A 13,378-nucleotide genomic window follows, 5' to 3' on the forward strand; every position below is an offset into this window, starting at 1 on the left:
GGAGGGAGGGAGGGAGGGAGAAAGAGAGACAAGAGAATATTGTGAACGAAGAGGTCCGAGAGGGGTCATGAAAAGAGATGAGCAAGTCAAGATAAGGTGGGGTATGACCATACTCTTTTTTCGGTAAAGTCACATAGGTAAAAAATAAAATAAAATAAATTAAATCACGACGTTGGGGTATGACCATCCTAGATTTTTAAAGACAGTGTAAAGGTATTTGAAAAGTCAGCGGTGTATTAAACGGTAAGCCAGTGAAGTTGAAGGAGGAGAGGCGAAGTGTTAAATGGGAGATTGAAAATAACCCACACGGAAGCATTTTGAACACGTGAAGTATGGTTACTTGAAACACAGGCCATATTAAAATACCGTAAAAGCAAATGAAATGGACTGGCGAAACATTGCAATTATATGCACATTGAATCTTGACTTAAAGCTTTCGTGACTGCAGGAATTCATATTCTTTGGGTCTTTCGGTAAAGTCACGTAGATAGGTTAAAAAAATGTTTACGACGTTTCGATCGCAACACAAGCGGTCGTCATCAGGTGGAGAAAAAGAGGGGTTAGCCTCTAAAGGAAAACTGTTTAAAAAAGGTTTAAAATAGGCTTAGCCCAAGTGTCAGCAGCATGGGCGGAGGAGCTTATGTTAATGTGAGGGATTAAAAACGGTGGGCCTCCACTTGTCGGGCGGAGGTTATGTTAATATGAGGAGTAAAAAAACTGGTGAGCAATGGACAGTACTAAAATGTAAACATTACAGCCAGTTAAAGCTATCACCCCAACCGTTGGGAAAGAACCATCTGAGGACCCAATCAAAACCATCACCTTGCCATACATAGCAGGGGTCACCAAAAATATTTCCAAAATCACAAACACAAGATCCAGGTTCGATTTAACACAGTACATGAATCTTGACTTAAAGCTTTCGTGACTCCAGGAATTCATATTCTTTGGGTCTTTCGGTAAATCCGCGTAGATAGAAAAATACAAAAAATAAAAATCACAATATCACGACATTTCGATCGCAACACAAGCAATCGTTATCAGGTGAGAGCTGCTGAAGCAGGAACGAATATATGGTGGGAGCGCTGCTAAGGCAGGGAGTTATAAAGGTTTGAGATGGGTGTAGCCCAAGGGTCAGTGGGCGGGGCTAGAGATGAAATTTGCATGTAAATGTAAGATAAGAGAAATCTCGATAAACGAAGCTGTGGGGGTGGCCATTGTATTGAGAGATTAGCATGTCAATGTAAGAGATTTGCTTGTAGATGTAAGCTAGAGAGAGCTCGGAAAGGAACATCGCCACATGGAGGTGGGAAAGGATGGCAAGCCACTATGGGGGTGGCCAAAAACTAAGCTGTGTCTGCGGCAGTAGTTACATTGGGGAAACTAAGGCACATGTCTCGGACCGCGTTCATGAGCATAAGCCAGATCTGAAACACGGTAGGACCAATACTTCGGCCGTGGCTGATCATTGTTTTAATGCAGTTGGCTCACACGAAATTGATTTCTCTAAGACGAAGGTACTTTGCAAACCCACTGGCTATCAACAAAGATTCGTTCACGAAGCCATCCATATATACAGACATAGACACAATTTCAACCGAGAGGATGGGTACAAACTCAGCAATCACTGCAAGGACGTTATCAACCAGTTCAAGTCATTACTGGGTGTAATGTTTCCATTTTAGCACTGTCCGTTGCTCACCAGTTTTTTTAACCCCTCACATTAACATAACCTTCTCCGCCCTACATGCGGAGGCCCACCGTTTTTAATCCCTAACATTAACATAAGCTCCTCCGTCCATGCTGCTGACACTTGGGCTACACCCATTTTAAACCTTTCTAAACAGTTTGCCTTTAAAGGCTAACTTCTCTTTATTCTCCACTTGATGACGACCGCTTGTGTTGCGATCGTAAATTTAAAAATGTTACCTATCCACGTGACTTTACCGAAAGAGCCAAAGAATATATGCAGATTACTTTCACGGCCTTGGAAAACTAATGTGCACGTGGCCTGAATTTTCCTTCTCAAATGTCACAAACCCACATACACGAATACAGTATACAATTACAAGCGTGAAAATACACCACGTGCATGCTTAAATACACAAAATATACAACACATACGGTCTGTATATTATAAAAAATATGCAAAAACATATTATTGCATAGATTATGTACATACACTTTGCACAACAGTAAAAACTGGATAATGAATAGAAATACGTGCAATAAGTAAATTACATGTTGCAGTTCGTGATTAACAGTACAATGGTTGATAATTGTTTTTTTACCCTTCTATCTGGCAACAAAACTGACACCTTTTTACAAGGAGTCATGTTTGCATAGACCGCAATACCTGCAGTCATAATACAAACAAAATACATAACTCTGATAATGTGCACTGTCCTTGAAGTTGATTGGTCCACACCCGAGACAGCTTTCCTTAGAGCCTAGTCTCACATGGGTTGGACCAGATGACGCCAAAAGGCGCACGTCCAACCCATGTGAGACTAGGCTCTAAGGAAAGCTGTCTCGGGTGTGGACCAATCAACTTCAAGGGCAGTGCACATTATCAGAGTTATGTCTTTTGTTTGTATTATGACTGCAGGTATTGCGGTCTATGCAAACATGACTCCTTGTAAAAAGGTGTCAGTTTTGTTGCCAGATAGAAGGGTAAAAAACCAATTATCATATTTTTACTGGCAAATGAGGTTCCCATAGTGTAAAATGTTTTTTTTTTTCACATATTGCATGCCGATTAGTAGCTTGCCGTTGCAATCAAATGAGCATGCATTCTAAGCATTGTGAGAGCCCATTGCCAAAATACGGTCTACTTAACCTTAACCTGAGGAAACGGAGAATCTGAAGTTAAATATTATTTCCCCTGTAAATTGAGGCACATTTAAAGAAGGTTATTATGTCAGCAATAACAAATACTACCAGTTTAGGTTAATATTACTGTCATATAACAGCAACAATTTTTTTCCGATTTTTTTCCCATCCTCAACATGGACTTGGGATCACTTTTATACATTCACCACATTTACTGAGCATAGCGAGACTAGGGAAGTAGAACAAATTCCACAGATATGACCCCTGTATCTCATAAACACACCAAATCTGCATAGCATTCAAATGTTACTTTAACATAACAAACATTAACTCCAAATTAACTGATGCAAATATGTAAATGAAAGAGCAAATGTTTCCATACTTTTCACCCATCACAACCACTTTATATACAAAGTTCATCCATTCGTGCACACACATATTTAAATAAAAACCTTGCCAACACAATACCACACTTGTCTGAACATTGCAATTCCAGATGGTCTGTTAAATATAAACCCCAAGGCTGGTGCCAGTAATGTCTACAACCAAAAATATTCTCTGCCAAGACCTATCGGCCGCGATTACGTGGGAAGCCACCCGGCTGCCTATGCTCGCTGTGGGAAGGTCGCTTCATGCGCCACTCTTCCGCCCACATCAAGGCCACCTCACAAAAAATCTGAGATTTTCTCTGCAAAGTCAGACATTCATTTCTCTAGACTATCTGTCGATAATTAAAAGCATGTGGGGCATGTGACCTAGAGATGGCCAGTTACCACACAGGCAAATGCCGCAAGCGGCGGACGGGATTTCAATGTCGCTCTCGCCCCGCGATAAACGGAACGAAAATAAACCGGAGGCCAAACTGACTAGAGCGAGTGCTAAACAAAACCAAGCCATACAGCACGCAGCCAACAAAGGCGCATCTACCACTGATATGTTTTATTTATCTGGGTTTTTTTAATTCAAAAGTCTTTAGTTAATGGAATGCATAAACAATGATGTGTAAGCCGACGACACATAGCCTCCATCCCAGCAAAGGAGGCCTTCTGTCTGTCAGACTGATGCCATAGGAGAACTATCTTAAAATGCAATTCCTTTACTATTGCTAGTTATGATGAAGCTTCAATAATGCATCATGTCATCTTTTATATTAATATAGACAAGGTAATAGATTTTTTTTATCAGTTTGGACATTATATAAACCACCTTGTGATTTCTCCCTGCATCACTCTCCCTGTTTGCTTGACACAAGATAACCATCTAGAGGCTAACCATGCTACATATATGACTAAATAAAGATACACATTTAAGTTCCCTGAATACTGCAAACATATCTGTAAAATTCTAATCACCTAAGTATATATTTCTAATTCAATTATGGGCACAAACTTAAAGTTACTTGATTACAGCTTACCAGAGTTTAGGAGTGGGATTATAGCAACGGCGCAACTCGGTAATGTGTTATTTTCAAAGACTGTATTTACGTTCAATCACAATAAAAAAAAAATCACTCTCACACAACGCAAGCAAGAACAAAGTACGAGGATCCTACAGCCTGTGCGAAATTGGATAGTGTGTGTGCGTGCCATACTCTCCGTGCTCTGCGTGGAATGCCACAGATCCTGGAAGGAGGCCGGGCGGCAGGTCAAGGCGGTACCGCCGTGGTACCAGTCCCACTGAGATGTTTCCCCGTACACCACCATCCATAATGCACACCTTTGGAACGCGCACGCACACACACACACACTATTTTATGGTACATATATAAAGCGGGCGTAGCACTGGTGCAGTGGTTAGCGAGGTGCGCTATAAACCTAGTGACCCACTAGGTTCGATTCCCGGTCACAGCTAACATCGGTGGCAAATCATATCAACCATGCCCTTCTCCCGCATTCACGAACCTGCACTGACAAGCGTGATGAAGCATGTGAAATAAAATCCTATGACTGACAAAGCATGAGGAGGCCTTCGTCCATTGGCAGATGGAAAATGGCTGGATTTTTTGTTACAAGCAAGCACTCCTGCGCAGACCTCTATGTCAGTTAACTTAGGTAAGATTTAGATTTTCATATGGTCTGAATGCCTTATACATGTCCAGCATGTTAACCAACTTCACATAAGCGTAAGGTATTTGTACAATAGAGTTGACGCTAAAATGGAAGACAAAGAAACAAATTACATGCACCAACTTTTAACACACTCACACGGAAAGACAAAAACCATGGATTTGCAGTTAAGACACCATGTTGCCTGTCTTTCCATTGACGGATGTTCACGCACCACACCAGGTACTCATTGTAGGCCAAGACGCTTTGGCACACATCCAAGAGAAAATCCATGATGGACAAGAATGCATAAAAACCCAGTGCATCCTCAAAAATGCAAGTCTTCGTCTAACACTGCCATGTGTGTCCCTTGCTCAAAAATACCCAATGTCGGTAAGCAAAGGATAACTGCGGACTCGCCAGCTTTTCCGCTGGCCTGCTATACCTCGAAGTAGCTGTTGTCCTTCCCAAGTGGCTGCGCTGCAATGTAGCATCCCACGTCGTCCGAATTTCCGTGGTAACTGCACGCGCCGCAAAACATGTGCAGGAATCCATCAAGTAAAATGGGCGGCAGATGGGTCTCCATTCAATCATGACAGATCAGCGCCTGTGCTTCATTCAGATGCAGAAGCTATGGAGCAACATCAAAAAGATATGTTTAAAAAAACTACGAAGATAAGTTTAATCTCTATCTGAATCTAGTAAATTTTACACTACTGTACTAATTTATATGTGCAAAAACGCATCTGAAAATGTGTTTTATTTTTTTAATATATCTGTGTGTCCGAATACTTTCCATTTACACAATTGAAACCAAAGGTATTTCCATACAATGCCTAGATTATGATTTTTCTAAGAAGCTGTGATAATTCACTATGTAACACAATTTTTGTTCCTGGGTAGTAAGTGTTATTTCTTAATTGCTAATGCCTAAAAAGCATAGAAAATGGCTATTATTACCCACAAACTTTGCTTTTGTGACCAGGACAGTGATATTTTGAAATTTACCTATTTTCAATGAGAAAACGGGGGAATTTGTGTCCTTTCGTTCACATAAAGTCAGAAAAAAATACATATTAATCAAAATTAACATGTATTTTTACTAAAGTAATACAAAAATTACTACAAAAGATTTAAAAGTGAGTAGTTTTTCGAGTTTTACGATTATACTGTAAATCACTTTCACGAATCAGCCCTCAAATGTAGTCTCCCATCATGTTCTCGTGAAACTGTCCTTGGTAGCGGCGTTCAAAGTCCAGTATATCCCGGTGGAAGCGCTCGCCTTTCTTTTCTGAGTACGCTCCCATGTTCTCCTTGAATTTATCAAGATGAGCATCAAGGATACAGACTTTGAGGAAAATCCTACAGCCCATTGTGCCGTAGTTCTTCAACAGAGTCTCAACCAGCTCCACATAGTTTACGACGTTGTGATTGCCCAGGAAGCTACGAACCACTGCGACCAAGCTGTCCCAAGCCTCCTTCTCCTTACTAGTGAGCTTCTTGGGGAATTCCTTGCACTCCAGGATCTTCTTTATCTGTGGTCCGAAGAAGACACCGGCTTTGACCTTTGCTCAGACAGCTTAGGGAAGAAATCTTGAAGGTACTTGAAGGTTGCAGACTCCTTATCTACAGCTCCGATAAATTGTTTCATAAGGCCAAATTTCGATTTAAAGCTTCCGTGACTGCAGGGATTCATCTTCTTGGTTCTTTCGGTAATTTCTCACTTTAACATCATGCTAATCTCTCACATTATCATAGCTACTTCTATGCTAAATTCCTCTGTTGATATCTAAACTCCTTTGTCAAGGCGCTCTCCTCCTCCCACCCAGGTTAAATACGCTGCCAAGCATAGCAGTGTCCATTGGAGCGCTGTCTTTCCGACAGCTCTGTTTCTTCACCTGAGGACGGCTGCTTGTGTTGTGGCCGAAACGTCGTGATAATTTTATTTTATTATGTTTTATTTTTATTATTTTATTATTTCCCTTCTATGTGACTTTACCGAAAGAACCAAGAAGGCCAAATTTGATGTGCAGTGGTGGCATCAGCACCTTCCGGGGTCCACCAGTGGTTCCCACTTGACGCTGTTCCTCCCCACACATAACTCGGTATGCTGTGGCCAGTCCCGCCTGTGGAAGTGCGCCTTGGTGTCTCCGCTGTCCCAAAGGCAAAGATAGCAGGGAAACTTGGTAAAACCGCCTTGGAGACCCATCAAGAATGCGACCATTTTGAAGTCTCTGATGACCTGCCAGCCGTACTCATCATACTTCAAGGCATCCAGCAAGGTCTTGATGCTGTTGTAATCCTCTTTGAGGTGCACTGAGTGAGCCAGGGGAAGAGATGGGTACTTGTTACCATTATGGAGCAGTACGGCTTTGAGGCTCCTGGATGAGCTATCAATGAAGAGGTGCGACTAATTCTGGTTACAGGCGATTTCGATTGCCTCGAACAGACCGGTAACATTGTGGCAGAAGCAGAGCCCATCTTGACGGATGAAGAAAATGCAAAAAGGTTGGTTACGCTTCCTCTGATCTGCAACTTGCACACTTTTATCCAACAAGGTATACTGCTTGAGCCTAGATGTCAAAAGCTCGGCATTGGACTTGGTGAGACCAATATCACTGATCAAGTCGTTGATGTCTTTTTGGTTGGGGTAGTATGGGTTTCTCTCAACTCTACCTCTGAAATTGCCATCTGGATCTACAACGTTTTCCTCGCTCTCTGACTTGCTGCTCTCTTCTAAAGACGGCTGCTCTCTCTCCAGAGGAGTGGGTACGGGGAGCTCATGGCAGTGTGGCACCGAGGTGATGGATGAAGGAAGGTCCGGATACGTGATAGCCGGTGCATTCTTGCCAGTCCGACGTTTTGAAGGGTCTACACCATGCAGAAGTAGCAGTTGCTTGAGTAGTCAGTGGGTTCCCGCCAAATTCTTGGGATAGCGAATTTCATAGCTCTCTTTTCCCCTCTGTACCATCCTACAAAAATACATTTATTTCACACATGACTAATGTGTAAGAGATTCTCGCAACATTTTTCATATATGACATATTTTTTCAATAACATTGAAAATTGTATAAAAAAAATTTAACTGAACTGGTGGGCTTATGTATACTCCTATTTATATTACTGGAAAGTTCTGGAATGTTCTAGAAGTTACTCCAAGTTTACTCAGCACTGAATCTATCTGGAATGTTCTGGAAAAATAGGTAAACTTCAAAATATCACTGTCCTGGTCACAAAAGCAAAGTTTGTGAGGAATAAGCAATTATGAAATAACACTTACTACCCAGGAACAAAAAAAAAATTGTTACAGAAAGTTTAGTGTACTCAGATGATCACTTGTATCGGTAACACAATCACATATATGAGCAATGGGCATACAAAGCATAACCTGAACTTACACAGGGAACTACTAAACAAAAAGACAATGATCATCACCAAGCCATATAGACTGCAAGAGCAAGTGTTGACAGGGGACATGACAAGGTGGTATGAGCAGCACCGCACCAGGCCGCCCGCATCTAATGCGTGCTACAGTGTGGATGTAACCAGAAGTGAACTTGCTAAAGACCAAAGTTGATAAACGGCAAGCCCAGAAGAGGTAGAGATAACAGAAAATTATGACCGACTTTGACAAGGATTCACCATGTTAATCTTGCACCTTAAAGCCCACACAAACCCACCTTAGGATGTCACCATCCACCTGAATGTGCTCAAAGCGCGCACGGAAGCGCGGTGGCAGGGGTTCCCAGAGGCCGGCGCGTCCCCGACCCCCACGCAGACTTGCCAAGAGCCCTCGCTCGCCCAGTCCCAAGTCATCCATCCCACCCGATATACGCGTACACATGCACGCACGTACTCTCTCACGTTCGCGCACACATGCCTGCCAAATGGGACCAGCGGGGTGGGGGGGGAGGGGTTGCACAGACACATAGATATGTCTTACTCGAGCATTCTGTGGCGCCGACTTCCCATTAGGTTCAAGAACATCTGTAAACACGATAGTTATCCAATGCCTGAGGATATAGCCACCACATATGTTGTAAAAGGTTTAGAGTTAGTAATTGTATTCATATCCAATGCAAGAGAAAATACGAAAACAGTGGATGCTTTTGAGGTCTCCAAACCAATGATTTACATCTTCAGCAGATACCAATAAACTAAATTAAGAGGTTCACTGACAAATAAGAATAGTCTTTTCTGTCAGATCCATGACAAAAATGGAAATGCCAAGAGTCGCTATGGTGGGATTTGAACGAACGAGCAGAATCCTGCCCGATAATTTCTACAAAAAGCGGGGTGTTTTTACACGTGAATATACATGAAGTTTAGTGTGCAGCCTCTATTTAAGATATCGTCTGTATAATATCATATAATGCAATGGTCAATGAAGGGTATTGTGTACCTGGTGTGCTGTATGTTGCGTTGGACAGATATTCATCTTGTGACAACAAAAAGCTGCCGACTATAATTTAGAGACCCCTATGAAGTCAAGACACAACTTTGGAAGTTAACTGCTAGCCATGAGTTTAGGAGTTTTGACATTTAATCCAAACTACCAGAAAGTAGTTTTAATGAGAAGAAATAAAGACCTTGGTAAACCTTGGTATTTCATTGCCAAACCTGACAACAGTATCAATGGGCGAATGTGAGATATGAGAATTTTAACAAAACACCGACACATCTGCCCAGTCACATAGCTTAAATTCATACTTTTTATTTTTCTTAAAATCAGTGCTTCTGAACCTCCAGCTCCCATAAACCTTGAATCGCCAAATTTTCCATCCAAAAGAAATGAATATACTTGTGCCATGTGGACTGTCTTTAGTGTACTTACACAGTTGATACCCTGGATTCATATTGAGGATATGGCCCACAGTGATATCCTGGAATGTGGTAGGTCCATCAGCACTTAAAAGTCAATAGCCACTGCTATGCATGCTGCTGACACAAAAGAACTTAAGCGGAGATGCATCTCCAGGTAAGCTTTTGCAGGTGTGCCAGGCCCAGAAAAATAAAAAGCTTTGCTCTGCACACAGTAAAGTAAGCACATTGGCACAACCATTAAAAGGGGCTAAAATAAAAGTGAAAAAAATCCATTTGGGAGTATCCGGCGGCATCCGCTGGCTCCCTTCGAGAGCTGTTGCGGCATCCGTGTGTGCACTGAAAAGGCCAGGTGTCAGATTTCTTGGGTACGGGGAAAAGGGCTATTGATAGAGGCTTTGGGATAGTCCGTGGCCATATTCCATAGCACGCAGACAGAACGAACAAGTGGTCAGCACACTCGACACTCAGCCACAGTTTGTACGGGGTCAAAGGTTTGAATCCCACAGCCATCCGGTGATACTACGACGCGTCACCAAAGCACGTTGTCTGTTGTAAACATTAAAATACCACGACATATTTCGTAAAGAGTAGGCTGCTGAAGTGCCACCATCAAGACAAAATATAAAAGTTTGAACTCTCATACTGTTGGTATGTTTAAACTTAAGGAAAACAACAGCATTGTATGACATCATACCACACTAAATAAAACTTAATCCACCACTCTTAAAATATAAGCTACATTCTCCAGTACTTTAACAGAAAAGTAAAAACACCTAAATATATATATTTTTAGATAAAAACATTTCACCACATTCTACAAGATTATACATTAACCTTTGCCATGTAATCCTTCATCAAACTCTTACATCTATTTTCTGTACATTAAACTTTAACCATAAATGTGCACCATGCTCTCACTTAAATATGGCAATAAACAGTGTAAGGTAACCAAATAAGAGCAGATTTGAAGTTGATTGAAGCTTGATTCCACACAGACTACCGCATGTAAAATTACAAAAGAGTGCAAAACGACTGTATATACACTACTGCTGTTACAATGTATGTGACTGTGAAGACACATAACTAAATAAATTCATTCCATAAGTTCAAAAACTGGCCCCAGGTGGCACCCATGCCTCGCGTGTATTTGAACCAGCTATACTTCAACTAAAAGGGTTGTTATTTATAGGAATCACCGGGGGTTAGATGTTAGGGCAAGGGGTAAGGGCTAGATTTAGTGTTAAGTGCAGTCAGGTGCTTGTTTAAAAATATATAAGAAATACATTGCCACACTCACCCTTGTTTAGACTGCCCTCCAGTCACATGGCATATTCTGGCTAGTCTCAGAGTCATAAATTCCCACAATTTGATTGTGTTTGCATGGGAGCTGATACAAACACACTCTTGTTGGAGGTACACACCGCAAGTGTGATATATTAAATCAATATGATGCTCAATTATGCTCATACATCCATCACTGGAAGTGCTGACCCCTGCCCTGCTGAAGGCAAAATCCCTCACCGCCAAGTTCTGCTTCATCTCCTGCCTCGTAGTTTTCTACCGGTGCTTCCCCTCTATTATTGCCTACAAGTGCTGTCCATTGCTGTCCCTATTTTGTCCTGCAGCTTCTGCCCCCCCCCCCCCCATCTCTTTCTGCTGGCCCTGTCTTTACCTCCAGTTGGTACGACCCCCCCCCCCCCCCCCCATTGTATCCTGCTGCAGGTTCTACCCACAATGCCTGAAACATTATAACCACCAACTATCATCTGTAAGTATTGGTCCTCATATCCTGAACGGAACCAGACAAAATTATATTTTGCTGTTACTGTCACCCTCCCTCCCCCATTTATTGAAGGTTCTGCCCTCGTCTTAAGTAGGCGCTGCCCCCAACTCCCTGCCCACTATCTTGTCAAGTGCTTTGAAGGGTCACTGCCCAAAACGTCACATGGTTTAACGTTTTGGTTTCGAGGCAGTGTTATTGATGAATGTGTTGAGGTTTTATTTCTTTCTGGTAAAGTACTTGTGCACGACTGACAACCAATGCAGTGTCACCAAATAATTAGTGTAATCTACTGAAGCTTCTGCTCCTCATCTCTTGAAGGTGCTTCCCCGGCACATCATCATCATCATGTTAAATTCGTTTTAGGGTACGAGTGCGAAAATTACTCACGTTGGCCGAAACAACCTAACACAACTAACCCACACATGTCGACCTTATTCATTACCCCGTGCCCTTATAAATCTCAACGTTCATCCTACAAAGTCCCATCACAAAGGAGAAACACGAACAAATAGACAAAAACATTGTTGTTGCCCCTATTGAAACGGCTGTATGCCGCCGTATGGACCTGAACACTCAATTTCCCTGTATAAGAATACGGGGTAAACCGAATGGGTTGCCGGCTATGCGAACCCATAAACCCCTGGCCCAGACAACCTAGCCGTGAGCAACCTAACAGTTATAACCTCGGGCAAACATCCCCACTCATTTATTTAGCTCTAGAGCCCCACACGTTCTACAGATTAGCACTGGAGCTTGGACACCTCTCAGGATTAGCAACTCTGAGAAGTGGTGGATCGATCATCGGTCGCTCAAATAAACATATACGTGGGTTATCGTGTTTGTTTTCTCTCACGACATTGTAAATAAGGCGGCTTGAACACAAACTACAGCAGTCAAATTTAAGAAGTCGTCGACACGTTCAACGAGTTTGTTAAATACAAACAAGAAGCGTCGTTCGTACCGTACTGTAAGAGTACAGTACCATCACTAGGCCCGTGCACTTGGATACAGACACGAAACTCGGCGCTTTTATCGCCTTACGTCAATAATGTTGGCCCTGCCATTATCATTAGCGCACCTACCAGGGGTGCCACTTTTAATTTAAGTCGCCGCGTGACGGCATTGTTATTTCACACAACCGACGCGGGTTGCGTAGCGAGGTAGGCCTTTACACAAGGCCGCCCGACCTCGGATAGAAGCCGAAGCCGGGGAATCCCCGGTAGCCGACCCTGCCCCAGACCCCCCCCCCCTCTCCCGACCCACGCTGCTCTTGTACAATTGTGATGAATTACAGTGGCGATGAATGATCGTGACGACCACGATGATGATGATGGTGACGACGACGACAGTGATTGTGGCGATGCAAGCGACTCACTGTGTGTGAGGTGGGGGGGGTAGGGAGGGAGGTAGAAGTCGTCCCGGCGTCCTCACGCCGCCTTCGTTGCTCCCGGCGCCGCCTCGACCTGGTGGGGTGGTGGGGGGAGGAGGAGGTGGTGGGGGGGGGAGGTGGTGGTGGGGGGAGACCCGGAGGAGGTGGTGGTGGGGGGAGGTGGTGGGGGGGAGGTGGTGGTGGTGGGGGGAGACCCGGAGGTGGTGGGGGGAGGAGGTGGGGGGAGGAGGAGGTGGTGGTGGTGGGGGGAGGTGGTGGTGGTGGGGGGAGGAGGAGGTGGTGGGGGGGAGGAGGAGGTGGTGGGGGGGGGAGGTGGTGGTGGGGGGGAGACCCGGAGGAGGTGGTGGTGGGGGGAGGTGGTGGGGGGGAGGTGGTGGTGGTGGGGGGAGACCCGGAGGTGGTGGGGGGAGGAGGTGGGGGGAGGAGGAGGTGGTGGGGGTGGGGAGGTGGTGGGGGGGAGGAGGTGGTGGGGGGGGAGGTGGGGGGTGGTGGTGGGGGGAGGAG

The 13,378-nt window shown here is 43.8% G+C and overlaps 1 protein-coding gene across 1 annotated transcript in view; it reads right to left on the reverse strand.

Annotated features, from left to right (window-relative positions):
• Positions 1-12,946, reverse strand: part of SPRYD3 (SPRY domain containing 3) — a 137,845-nt gene extending 124,899 nt beyond the window's left edge. The window contains exons 1-4 of the mRNA XM_078604164.1: positions 12,860-12,946; positions 8,558-8,757; positions 5,323-5,398; positions 4,424-4,548 (exon numbers count right to left, since the gene is read on the reverse strand). Coding sequence (XP_078460290.1) covers positions 4,424-4,548; positions 5,323-5,398; positions 8,558-8,721 — 365 coding nt within the window. The 5' untranslated portion in view covers positions 8,722-8,757; positions 12,860-12,946. The remainder of the gene's footprint in view (positions 1-4,423; positions 4,549-5,322; positions 5,399-8,557; positions 8,758-12,859) is intronic.
• Between the last annotated feature and the right edge of the window lie 432 nt (positions 12,947-13,378).

This window comes from Lampetra planeri, chromosome 2 (assembly GCF_965212315.1).
Source record: "Lampetra planeri chromosome 2, kcLamPlan1.2.h2, whole genome shotgun sequence".
Taxonomy (NCBI): Eukaryota; Metazoa; Chordata; class Hyperoartia; order Petromyzontiformes; family Petromyzontidae; genus Lampetra; species Lampetra planeri.